Source organism: Natrix helvetica (genome assembly GCF_964273705.1).
Source record: "Natrix helvetica genome assembly, chromosome: 4".
Classification (NCBI taxonomy): Eukaryota; Metazoa; Chordata; class Lepidosauria; order Squamata; family Natricidae; genus Natrix; species Natrix helvetica.
The window spans coordinates 78,736,327-78,749,688 of NC_138550.1; the positions used below are offsets into that span (position 1 = coordinate 78,736,327).

The 13,362-nt window shown below is 36.5% G+C and overlaps 1 protein-coding gene across 2 annotated transcripts in view; it reads left to right on the forward strand.

The window, feature by feature from the left end:
• Nucleotides 1–12,262, forward strand: part of LPCAT1 (lysophosphatidylcholine acyltransferase 1) — a 67,584-nt gene extending 55,322 nt beyond the window's left edge. For both annotated transcript variants that reach the window (XM_081950914.1, XM_081950915.1), the window contains exons 13-14: nucleotides 1,273–1,411; nucleotides 3,486–12,262. In XM_081950914.1, the coding sequence (XP_081807040.1) occupies nucleotides 1,273–1,411; nucleotides 3,486–3,661 (315 nt within the window). In that variant the 3' untranslated portion in view covers nucleotides 3,662–12,262. The remainder of the gene's footprint in view (nucleotides 1–1,272; nucleotides 1,412–3,485) is intronic.
• The last annotated feature ends 1,100 nt before the right edge of the window (nucleotides 12,263–13,362 follow it).

Sequence of the window (13,362 nt, forward strand, 5' to 3'; positions counted from 1 at the left end):
CTTTCTTGCACGCCTTCAGAACCCCCCCCCCACCTGAACGTGTGTGATGGGCTCCCAGCAGCGGCTGCTCGGATTTGCCATTTGAGAGAGAGAGAGAGAGAATGTATCCCTCGCTTTCGATCTGCCGCCCAACGACTGAACGGAGAAGCGAAGAGGCAGGAGAGACGAAGCGGGAGCCAAGGCGAGTTATTCCTTCCAAGAGGCAACTTTCCCATTGAATGACTCGCTGTCCTAGACTCGAGGAGACCCTCTCTGCAGTCCCTCTCGTCTGGCCGGGATGCTTTTTTGAGCCTTTTTTTTAACAGTTAAGCAGTCATCAGCAGCTAGCTCAGTCTCGCCTCAGCTGTCGCCTGAGAGGCTGAGCGTGCTAAAACCTCACAGCAAGCTCTCATGTTTTTTTTTTTCATGATGAGAGGTGCGGCTGTGCCTCACTTGCCTCACCTGACTGCACGTCACTGCTCATAGGACAATGATTTTTGAAACAAGGTACTTCAAATGAGCTCACTTAATGAATGTGTCCAAAATCTGGGACATATAACTTCTGAGGGAATGAAATTTGGGGAAGTTAATGGTTGCTTCAGCCCTGCTGGCTTGCAGCTGCAGTCATGTGATGCTCATTTGGAACATTGTGTGACAATCTCCAGCTGTTCTTGCAGTCCCTCGCTTCCTCCCCATCCTAGTGGTAGCTGTTTGCCTGCCTGCTGGGAAGAGAATGGAGGGAAAGGAACCCCCAGCACACCTTCAAATATGCTTGAGAAAGGCCCTGTAGTCTGATGCTTCACTAAGAACTAATGCAGATTTGGACTAACAATTTCCAGTTTCTATTCCATCAGTCTAGCTCACAGGTGTCAAACTTGATTGTGTCACATAACGTATCAAGACATTTATTGCCTTTGTGGAGCCAGGGTGGTCGTGTCCTATCCATGATGCATCCAGCCCACAGGCCGCCTGTTTGGCACCTCTGCTGTAGAAACCTCATGCCTCTATGGGAAGCGTGATAGAAAGGGATGACTCTCAGTACTTCGTCAATAGTACCAGCCCTTTTTAAGTGCAAAGAAAGTGCATATTTTCACTTAAAAAATTAGAAGTTTATATTGATTGGTAGGAAAAATTTCACACCACCTAGGGGCAGAAAGAACTTATATATTTGGAAATAAAATGAAATATATAGTTTTCTGGTATTAAACTTAATATTTTATTTTGTGTCTCATATTTAGTAATAAATATTGCTCTTTTCTGGAACATCAAATAATAGGTGTCCATATTTTACAGATGTATCAATCAGAAACTGGTGGTATAACAGAACAAGAGTTAACTTCCATCCTGAAGAGCGCCATGGGTGTTTCAGACCTTAATGTGTCCAATCTTTTTAAAGCTATAGATGATAAAGAAAAAGGGGAAATTGCATATGGTAAGTCAATTTTTTATAGATTTTTGTATATGGAAATCAGATAGGGCATCTGGAAATGAAACCTATCCAAACAGAGGAAACAATGCCTCCATCAAAGCAGGCAAGGCAATCTTCTAAATAGAGACCAGCAGCAAACCCCACACTCATTCCTTCTTTTGTAATAATTGCATTTGGAGACTGCAGTTGCTTTATTTGTTTATATAGACTGTGGGTTGCTTATTTATGCCCATGCCAAACATGTAAATAAATAGATAACCCACAAAATATACTGCACTGCATGCTGTGTGATGTAATTCATATTGAAGCCTTACTACATTTTGACTGACATTAAAAGATGGAATTCAACTACTTGACAGTGTTACCCATTGCTTTTAATTGCCCACATTCCATATCAATGAAATAAAGATGTGTTCTTGAGAGAGAATCATTTATGGCAGTACTGTAATGTAATCTACAATTAATATTGCAAAACCAGTACTGTGACTCCTAGTCAATCCTACCACATTTCCTAGATTGCTCTATATCTCCCTTAGTTACAAGTCATTCTAGTCCCTGCTAGAACAATTAACATACCGTGTTTCCCCGAAAATATGACCTGTCCCGAAACTAACGCCTTGCCACATTTTTCGCGTGGGCAAAAATATAAGCCCACCCCCGAAAATAAACCCCTGGATAACCCCCCCCTCCGGCCAGGCAGAGCACCGCTCACCGACATAGCGGTATCCCAAAGGCGCCAAGCCGTGGGAGCCGGGGGGGAAAGGCGCTCACATTGCTTGCCACCTTCGGGATACCACTAGGTTGGGGAGTGGCATTCTGCCTGGACGGAGGGGGTAGTTGCGAGCAGACTCCCGAAGAGCCGGGCACAGCCTCAGGTGCGAAGCAGCCATGAGGTGACCACGCTCACGAGCAGCCGCATGGCAAATCCCCTCTCCAGCCGGGCAGAGCGCCATTCACTGACTTAGGAGGTGTCACTAAGGCGCCAAGCCACATGGCGCTCTGCTCGCCCCCTAGTTCCCGCGGCTTGGCACATTCAGGATACCCCCTAGGTCAGTGCATGAAGCTCTGCCTGGCTGGAGAGGGGGGTTGCGCGAGCGCCTGTTCCACCCCCAGCATGCATGCCTCCCAGCCTCACCAAGCCCTTGCACAGCTCTCCCGGCCGCCGCCACTACGCTCCGAGCATAAATCCAAAACCTGGCTGCCGTGTCTTCCAGTATCAGCTGCTCTAGGAGTGCTCTCTATGGTGGGCCGGCTGCTGGAAGACTCTCTGTCCGGAATACTCTCTGTCCAGAAGACTCTCTTACCTCTCTGATTTTGAAAATTACTTTAAGCATGATAGGGGTGAAATGCGAAAATTGGGATTTTGAATTGCATTGTATGGAATTCAGAGCATTTTGGGGATTTTTTGCTAGAAATATAAACAACAGTGAATACATATAATGGCTGAATGTTTGTTAATATATTTTTTCACATTTTTCTGCAGCATGCAATCATCAAACTATAATGTAATCTTAGAGTGCATAATCTAATTTGAGATAGGCAGTAGCTGTCCAAGAAGAGAAAATTTGAAATCTCATAAGCAGTAGAAATGATAGTTGTCTTTGATGAAATATAGTGCTGTTTCTATATATATCTTCTCAGAGGATATTGTGGATCAGTATTGAGAAACAATGTACACCACAGAAAACAAAAATAGTTTCAAAAGTACTATTACACTAGTTGCTCTTTAACTTTGGTTCTTACAGAATGATGATAATGATCTCTACAAGGTTCTGTTATAATTATGCACTCTACAATGTATTGCTCCAAATATTCTATAATACTAAACAATTATTAAGTTAACAACCCACCTTAAATATGTTCCTTAAAGGTAGATAAATCATAATTTAGCCATGCAAAACCTACTGAAATCAGTCACCATGAACTTAGTTGCCATTGATTTCAGTAGGCATAAAGCATAACTAAATTTTCCTTCAACTAAATTATACGCAATACTTTTAATGTGACTTATAATACAGCAAAAACGGCTACCTATTAATTAAAATAATTATTGAAACTGTCTTTTTTCCATTTCTAGATGATTTCCTTTATTTTACTGAAATGTTCCCAAACTTTGCTGAAGAGTATCTATATCCTGATCAAATGGAGTCTAAAAGTTATTTGGAAACTCCTGCTCCTAATGGATTCTGTGCAGATTTCAGCCCGCAAATTACTGAAAATAGAAGAAATTCCCTACAGAAAAAAATGAATTAATATTAACAATTCTGTCATCCTCTTGTGGTGAGAGGAGTATGTCCTATCTGGGGCTTTTCATAAGTCACGCAGCTATATATCCTGAAGTATGTGAGAAGGCTGTATGTGTGGATGTGTGAGAAAGAAGGAAAGAGAGAGAGAGAGAAAGAAAGAAAGAAAAAGAGAAAGGCGTGTATGAATATTTTACTGCATTAATGAGCATCTTTGGCTTCCTATTGGAAATATCACTTTTTCCATCAGCAACTTGGAAAGTAAAGAATGTAAACAAACTTTAATTTGTATACTTAAAAACAAGATGCTTGCATATTTATATTCATTGTTTGATTTCATGTACAAACTGTCCTACAAAGTGTGCATGTGAAAAAAAATAATGTAGCTCCTATGGTGTCAAGTGCACTTCGGTGATTAGTGTTATCCCTATTTAGGGAATTCTTTGTGGGCCAGATTCTGCTTTCCTTTTTTACAAGGCATTGACCGCTACTGTCAATGGCCTTCAGAGCAAGGCAAGCTTAGTTTCACCTTTTTCATTGTAATCTAGTAGGTAGCTAAAGGGGGGAAAGTATGCAAAGATATTTTTACCTAGGGAATTGTTTTTATTGTGTTTCCTAGTAAAATGACCTTTTTTGAACTTTTCAATCCACCTTGATATCAAAAAGAATAAGGGAAGTTATCAGGATTGTGTGCATTTTGTGCTAAAAACCCAGATTTTAGCACAGAAACGCAGATTTTATACTTCAGAAAAGCTGAATTCCAAAGTCCGTCTCTCAATCCTATGAATTAGGTATATTTCTGTATTTCATGTTGATTGGCTTATGGGTAAAGGAAGGTGAACAAATGCAAAAAAAATGGATGCAGACCTAAGAAACACTGCCTGTGACAATTGGAAATTCAGATCGTTCTCAGCCTTAAGATCTAGAAACATGCCTTTTTAAAGTTTGAAATTCTCAGGATAGCAAAATCTGCACTTAAATTAGAACTTCTATATTTCTGGGTGGATCATAGAATACACACAGCCTTGCTATTTCCCTGTCTTCTCTGTCACTGCTGCATTTGAGTGTTCTAGGCAATGATAATTAAACAAGGGTCATTTAAAAAGCAGTTTCAATGGCTTTTTGCACAGAATAAAATTTTCTATTGAACAGGCATAAAATAAACTTGCTGTATTATAAATTGCTAATAATTACCATATAGTTTACAGGTTACCAGTTTTAGCTATATGATTTTGACTAAAAAGATTTTTTTGGGTACTAAATCTGATTTTTTAAATATAATTCCTGACTTTGTAACTACTTTTCACTGAAAAATTACAGGTTTGCAAAATGTTTAATATGAAATAGTTGTTTCAGTTTCGAAGTGGGCTGTTCAGCTATTCTAGAAATGAATTTCAGTCTCAAAATGGAAGCGTGATAAAGTCAGAATGGCCTGTTTCAGAGTCAGAACAACTGTTTCAAACTCAAAATGAAGCATTTTACACTAAAAAGATCTCAAATTCAAGTTACTTTGCACTAGTTATGTCTAGTGAAATCCTAGTGATCTGGTTCTCTCAAAACACTAATGTTAATACTGTTTACTACAACTTTACATAAAAGCTGATTTATTGGCTTATTACATTTTAATTATGATTCTCTTTCGTTCCATAACCAATAGGATTGTATAATTTTGAATAACTTTTTAGATTATATAATTTCTTTTTTAATGTGCTCATATGTTTACAAAATCCTAGAAAATACATATACATTGCTTTCATCTAGTCCTAAAAAACATATTTTCCTTCCCTCTTAATCTACTCTATGGGATACATTTATCACTATTCTTCCCACTAATTCTATTTATTTACCAGGAATTTGATCACAATCTTTTACCAAGGTAATTCTCTAATCTCTAAGCCACAAAATACTTTGTTTCTACTCTGGATGCTTGCATTATAAATGTTTATTCTATACATGTACATCCACAAAAACATTTTAATGCAAGCATTTAATTTGGTGCAATAACTAAATTTAGATTTTAATATAATCATAGACTAATTGAAGTAAAAAAAAGCCCCATCAATATACAGTATATCTCACACATAGATAAAGGAGAATTTTAAAAAAAATATTTTTTAAGAAAACTAATTCTGTTTTGAGACATGTTTTAATACAGCTCTTCTGGCAGTGTGGTACCTGCAAGTTGACACCGCACATAGAATGTATGTAGAAAGCTCTATAAATTTTAAGTACTGGTGGTTAGAAGTATCTTGTGTCCTTGACCTTTCCATTTTGTAGCCACAGAAACCATATGAGATGCTCTCTTTTTTCAGAATTCAAAAGCAGCTATTTTTTTCCAAGTAACTCAATAAATATTCTAAAGAAATGAGATTGCTGACTTATTTATATGCCTGTTCTGTTTAGTCACAATATTCTATTAATTGGCATAAAGATAATACTGCCTCTTTTAAATCTGAATATCTGTGCAAAGAGCTTTTTTGAAACTAGTAGGTTAATGCATTTCAAATTTGGGACCAAAGATTTTTTTTTCCTTTTAGGTTGATAGAGCTGCTGTGATCACTTCAGGCTTTCTACTTTTAGTGGGAGCAGCTTTTGATAGATTTTACACTGACTGTGGGATAATGACTATATTAATATAGAGTCCTACTGTGCAAATAATTGCCACAACATTTTTATATTTACTGCTATCATTTCTATGTTAATGTAGGGGTGGCTTGATTTCATAATGTTTCAAAACATAAAGGTTTTTACATATAGTAGCAGGAATGGATCTCTTGCTATCAAGTTGCTTTTATTTTGCTAATAATGCTTTTTTTGAAGAGCATATAGAGAAGGAGGTTTTTAAAAAACCCAAGTCCTCCTCAGAGATTTTCAAAGCTGAAATCTATTTAGAATTTGAAATATATAATATCTTCTATTCTAAAATTATTTGGGTAAAATTAGATAAGGATAATGCAGATGAAGGCTATGCTCAATAGTATTACTATGGACTTAGCCACAAAATGATGCTTATTCTTTTGTTTTACCCACTTTGCCAAACTAGATTACAGTTTTGTGATGATATGGATGATTGTTTGCATAAATGATTCTTAGCTGAAGTAATCTAATACATCTGTAAGTCTGGTCCTGCCTCCCTTCTGTTCAGTGAGTTAAACCAGTTTCTGCAAAGTATCAGTAATTGAAAGTGCTGTTTTTCCTTAAAACCAAAATACTGATTTTAAAGAAATCTCAATCTCAGAATTCCATTCATCTTGAAAATAGTGGTAATTCATTATTCTCAAACATTTCTCTTAATAATGAATATATTGTTGATTCTGGTTGTTGATTCTTAACTTGCCAAAGCAGTGTGATCCAATTTCAAGAAAGGAAAGAGGAAGATAAATAAATACTCTGGTATAGAATAATGCTGTTAGGTGGGACAGGTAAAACAAAATTATTGTCTTATAATTGGTCGTAGCTAGCTGACCTATAGGAACCCATAACTTAATAACCTCTTGTCAAAGGCCTCATTTGCAATTCACGAAGGCCACCACATTTATCACCAGCATCACTTCCTTATATGTAAGAAAGAATTCTACAGTAGTACAGTTGAATAGGAAATGCAGCTCCTTTTACATTGAGGAACTCTTAAATTTTTAAAATCTGTAGTAAGCAGAATTAATGGGAAGGCATTATGTAGGAAAGTTTTGGTTGAGGAATTTCCAGTAGAGAGAGCTACAAAGTTTATCAGAATGCTTTATTATATACTCAAAAGAGTCAGGTTCCATGGTAGGAAAACAAAAAGGCTGATAGAAAAGATATCCCCTTGCTAAATTTTGTATTATTCTTGCTTCTCTATTTTACTAAAGGGCTTGAAAAAACAAAATAATATGCCAAGGCCCAGAACTTGTGCCAGCTCAATTATCTGAATAGAAATTCAGAGAACAACTATCATCTACTGTACTTCAGAGTCAACTAACAGTGAGATATAAATATCAGGATTGCATTCTGCTTCCTCCTCCCGTTGATTCCTATTAAGGCACAGAAAGCTTTCCACCATATGGGATGTTTTATTGCATTCTCTCTCTGATTTATATTATGGGTTAGGCATCCGTGCAGACCCTGTCCAAGCAGCCAAGAGATATAAAATTTCAAAAAGGAATGCCGTTTTTTTCTGTAGCATCGCACATGACTAGATCCACACTAAACCCCCTCATTACATTTTTGTAACCACAATAATTAACTTCTCTCCCAGATTTTTCTCTGAATCCCAAATACTTTTCTGTTTCCATTTAGTATTCCCATTTCTATTTTGCCTTGCAAGGAGCATGTGCAAAATGTTATTGTCCCCCTCAAGGACAGACTTTCCAGTATCTGTTTTTGGTCATGACGATCCTATTCCACAAGTGCCATTGTTGTAGAAGGAAAATTCACTCTTCCGATCAATCTTTTTCTATCTTGGGAAAGGTGATACAGTAAACTCTTGTAAATATTGCCAAACAGACAGATTCAGGATAATCATTTGTCTTGGTTGTGAATTTTCCTTGAGAACAAGCATATAGATGGCAGATTCTGGCATTTCTTCCTCCACTTAAAACCTATTATGCCCCAGAAACTGTCTAAACACCCCTTTCCCTCTTCGATTGCAGTCTCTCTTTCATAGGAAATACCAGGCTTCTATTGTATTGCTACTTATACAGAGGAATTGCTCATTAAATTGACAAAGCCTTCCTAAAAACCTGCCCCACTCAAGACTAAGCAGGACAAAAGTAGGAGGAAAAAAATAAGGGTGCTGTAGAGATTCTACCTTGAGTTCTTTTCCATGCCTGCTTCCTTCTTTCTACCATTGCTAGATTCACCTGTCTGAGCCACATAAATGCTTCTTGGTCTTCCTCAATCCTAAAACTAAGTATCAGAGGAAGAGTTTATTAATTGCTCTCCAGATTACTCTTTACAATAGAAAAATTTGGAATGAAGACCCTCTCCTACCTCAGGATAGTCAAGATCAAAGCTTAGATATCTTATGAACAAGTTTCTTTGGGGGAATACCTCTTTCTCATTTCCATCAGTTCCATGTTTTCTCAGCATGTTCCAGAAATTAAAATTGGGTATTATGGCATCAGTTTTGCTTTGATTTTGATCACTCTTCCAATCTTATTAAAACTACTGATTTTTTAATATATTATTGTCACCTTTCAATACTGTAACTAGCAGTTTCCCTCATGCAATAGTTTTATGTTCTTAGGATATGGCTCCTTCAAAACAGAACTAACATCTGACATTTTAATTGTCCTCCAGCTGGCTCCAGCTTGAATGTAACTAACTTCTCCATATTCACAGACTGGAATTACATCTTCAAATGTTCCTCAACTCTTGAATTTTATATAGATTTGAAGGGGATTAGCAAATATGATTAAAATACCCATCACCCAATTCTGTTGTAGTGGAGGTATCTTATTCCAGTTGTCACTCTCAGCAAAAACCAAGGGCATGGATAAGAAACAAGGTCTTGAACACAAGTTATAATTCTCAGAGATGCACTTTTCATTGCAAATTATCTGTATGATGAAATGCCACAATTTTACAGAGATTCCTACCAGCCTATTAAATGATAAATATTAGATAAATCTGATAAATGAAGCTCACTTTGTTTTAAAAAACCTTCCTTAATTCTGATGATGTTAGTCTTGTGAGGTAATCACAAGGAAATACACCCTAATTCTACTAGCAAAAATCTGTTCAAAAAAATTAGATCACAGCTGCCTCTCAGTATCATTTGACCAAATATCCTTTTACATATTTCCCACTATTGTAACTCTACACATTTGTTGCATTTCATAAGCCAATTCATTCAGCTCCAAGCAGTTTGTACTTTCCTGAAATGTATTTCAAAAAATTATGTTGGAGATCAATTTATTTTTTAATTATTTTTCATAACTTTTCCCCCCTACAGTCACTGTACTTTTATCTCCAATTCTTTCACTTCTTTCCTTTCATATCCATTTTCTCCCCAAGGTCTACTCTTGACACTGCCAGGAAAAAAATCTCCCTAAACTCTCTCACACCACTCTGGAGTCAGATCTCTAATCTAGTGACTTGATACAGTTTGCATCTCACCAACTAGAATGTAAGGCAGAATGCTAGTATATACTCAGTTTATTGCAAAACATTGGTTTTATGGCTTTGCTATTAGGAGCCCTTGTTGGAAAGATTATCACGATTAAGTCTAACTCAATCCCCTATTGAATTTAGTGGGGGGTTTTGTCTTCTGAGTATTAACCACTCAGTCCTATCTTAGGGGCTGCAATCCATCCACGTGGTGTAATACAAAAACACTCATGGGATTATTTATCATCTAGAACCAGCCTTTTTCTTAACGTAAACTCTATTAACTGTCTGAAGGAGTAATGTCTTCTCCAGTTCAGAGTTCAAATAAATCCACTTGTACAAGTTTCTTGTTGAGTATGGAATATCATATAATTTCCCTAATACTTTGTAGCTCCTCTATTACATAAAGTTTTAAATATCCTTGTATAAAAACTATTTGTGGCAATTTCATAGATATAAAAGAAGTTAGCACCTTTTGAATTTCCAATTCAAAAAACAAACTTGTCTTATATTGATGGGATTACCCAAGTAATGGGCTACAATAGGTTTAATCTTATCATTCATTAAAAATGTCCTCTAGTGACTATTTCTTTCTATGATACCTTTAAGAGAATTAAGGCCCATTACTGTAAAGTAATGATTACACAATAAATTTGTAAATTCCTATCTTGGAATTTATAATTTAGGAGATATACATAGGCAACTCTTTTTGTACCCCAAATGTCTTCTAAATTTGTTTACAACCCTATATATCTTCCAAATTAAAGCAGCTTAGCTCATTTTAAAGGGAACCTTTCACGTGTTTTTGTATAATGCATATGATATTCATTATAGAGAGAAATGTGGTTTGAGAGCAGCATAAAACTTTGATTCATTACAGGGTTACAGACCCCTTTTAAATTGTGACAAGATCAATATGTAGTGGCTCATTTACATCTAGAACAGTGGTTCTCAACCTTCCCAATGCCGGGACCCTTTAATACAGTTCCTCTTGTTGTGATGACCCCCAACTATAGAGGAGCGGTGTCTTGGTTCCTAAGACTATCGAAAATATGTGCTTTCCGATGGTCTTAGGTGACCCCTGTGAAAGGGTCGTTCCACCCTCAGGTTGAGAACCGCTGATCTAGAATAACCAAATGTATAGATTTTTTAAAAAAATTAAAATCAGTAATTTCTCAAAACATTTTGAGATTACTTTGTTACGGCTATACCAGTGGTGGGTTGCAGGTGGTACGCCCCGGTATGGGCATACTGGAGCCTGCCCGGAGCACCAGATATCGTTCCAGTCCGGTGCTCCGGAGGACCCGCCCGCCTGAGCTCCTTACCAGTCTTTTAAGGCTTTGGTGCTTACGCGCACGCGCATGACGCATACAGCACCTGCGTGATGCTATGCTGAGCAGCTGGAGGCTTGCGGAGGCGCTAAGACACATGCGTGTGTTGCACGCGTCCATGTGGATGCCGCTGGCCCCGTTTCAACCGTACTGGTTGGAATGGGATCCGGAACCCACCACTGCGCTGTACCTAACTTGGATCACTGCTTGAAGGCAAATAATGATTCAGTCCAATATCCACTTAAATCTCATTAAGTTTCATGAATTGGTATGTTTAGAATTTTTCTGTAAATTTACATTTGGACCAATAACCGTTGCTACTATGGCAGTAGCTATTAACTGTAACATCTGACAGGAGATCTAACATGTTAGAATCAAACATTAGTTAAATGCTATATGACAGTCAATACTGCTGAAGTCCTTTATTTAAAAAGAAAATGGGGAACAGTTTTTCTGTGCAGTACGTATCTTTGCATTCGTTGTATGATTAAATGAAGAATCCTGATCAATGCATTTCTGATACAAATGGTTTTTTTTGCTGAGTTTCTGGTTTGCACATGTATATAGACATTGTTTTTATTATATAAGAAACATCATTAACCACAGTCCAAATAGGAAAATATGTCCCTGAACTTGCTATGTTAGCAAATGTTTGGGATGAGGACCATGTATCAGCTGTTGCTAATGATGTCATGTTGGCATTGCAGTGCAATCCAGAATTACAAGTATAGTCAAGTTTCAAAGCTGAAATATTTCACTTCATTGTCTTTACTGAAGTAACCTTTCAAATAATTCCTCTTTTTTGTACAGTGTCTTTTAAGTTTATACAGTCTGACTATATCTGGTATCAACACTCTTCAGTGATTTCCTAAAGGGAATACCTCACTTTGAGCAATTTTTTTGTAACTGTCAAGTAAGTAGAATTATGTGTCTTTGTTTTTAATTGTAAAATGCTATGAACTGAACCATGCCAAGGAACAAAATAATCATGGCTTTTATGGTTTACCATTGTGAGACACTTATTTCCTTAAAATAAATTTTGTGTTTGTTTATAAGAATTAGGTCTTTTCAAGATTTTAATTATGCATTGTGGCATCACTGGGCATTTTAACCTGGTTGGATTTTTTTAATTTGACTGGATTCTGGTAAACTTAATTTTGAATGTGAATACAAATTAAAAGAATGGGAAAATATTTTGTAGTTTTGGTGTATTTCTTAATACTATAAAATTTATAATTTTGAAATATGAACCACCAGATTATAAAATAAAAAATATTTAATTTCTATAAAATTGCTGATGTTCTGCATAAATAATACAAGAAAAAACAAACAGGCTGAAATAAGATATTGAAAGGAGAGGATTTTTTTTTACAGTTATAATCAATAAACTATTAATTGGTTATAAATGATTATTCAACTAATTTTCAACTTTGTTTCAATTGCAAATCTTAACTGAAAACCAACCCAAAAGGCCAAGAAATTACATAAGAAGTTGGATGTGTGTTGAAATCTTATCTAAGCCGAAACTACATTTTGGGATTTTCACATTTAAATTTAAATTATTTTAAAATGCAAATAACAGCTGTCTGATTTCAGCATTATAACAGATGGGTGGGTAAGTAGGTTGGTTGTAATCTTGAAGTAATCTCTTAATATTGGCATGTGATAAATGACACATCATTTTTGGTTGTCTTAAAAGCTGCATTTACAAAATATACAGAACCAAAACAACTGTTATTAAACACATGCACCACCTCACCAGTGGACCTTGTAACCTATACTTGTCACAAATTAAATTATAGCATATTTTTTTTTGCACAAACCCAAAATATAGTTGCTGCAGATCACCTTAAAGCATAGTGCATAACCAGGGAAATGTAAAATGGAAAATGTGTACTTCTTAGGGTTTCTGACTCAGCTTTGTGTATACACAGCTAAACATATCAAAGACTAATAACTGATTCATCCTAAATAAGTTTACACGTAAGTCAAAATATTTATATTATATTTAAACACAAGTCACCAATTGGATTTTAGAAATAAGGTATGCCACTACATGCTCGTGGTCAGGGTGAACCTACAGTTGCTAAATAGAACCTTAAAAAAAAACTTCAGGACCACTCTTACAATGACTGCCCACCTCTCAACAGCTAACACTGCCATCTTTGAGCTGTTCTGCTTCATGTTAAGAAACGTTAAGGTTTAGGTCAGGATATTAGCATGTCCAATACAATTATCACCCACTGTATCAATTTTATGGTTAGGATAGCATGGCAAACCACAAAGCTTGGCT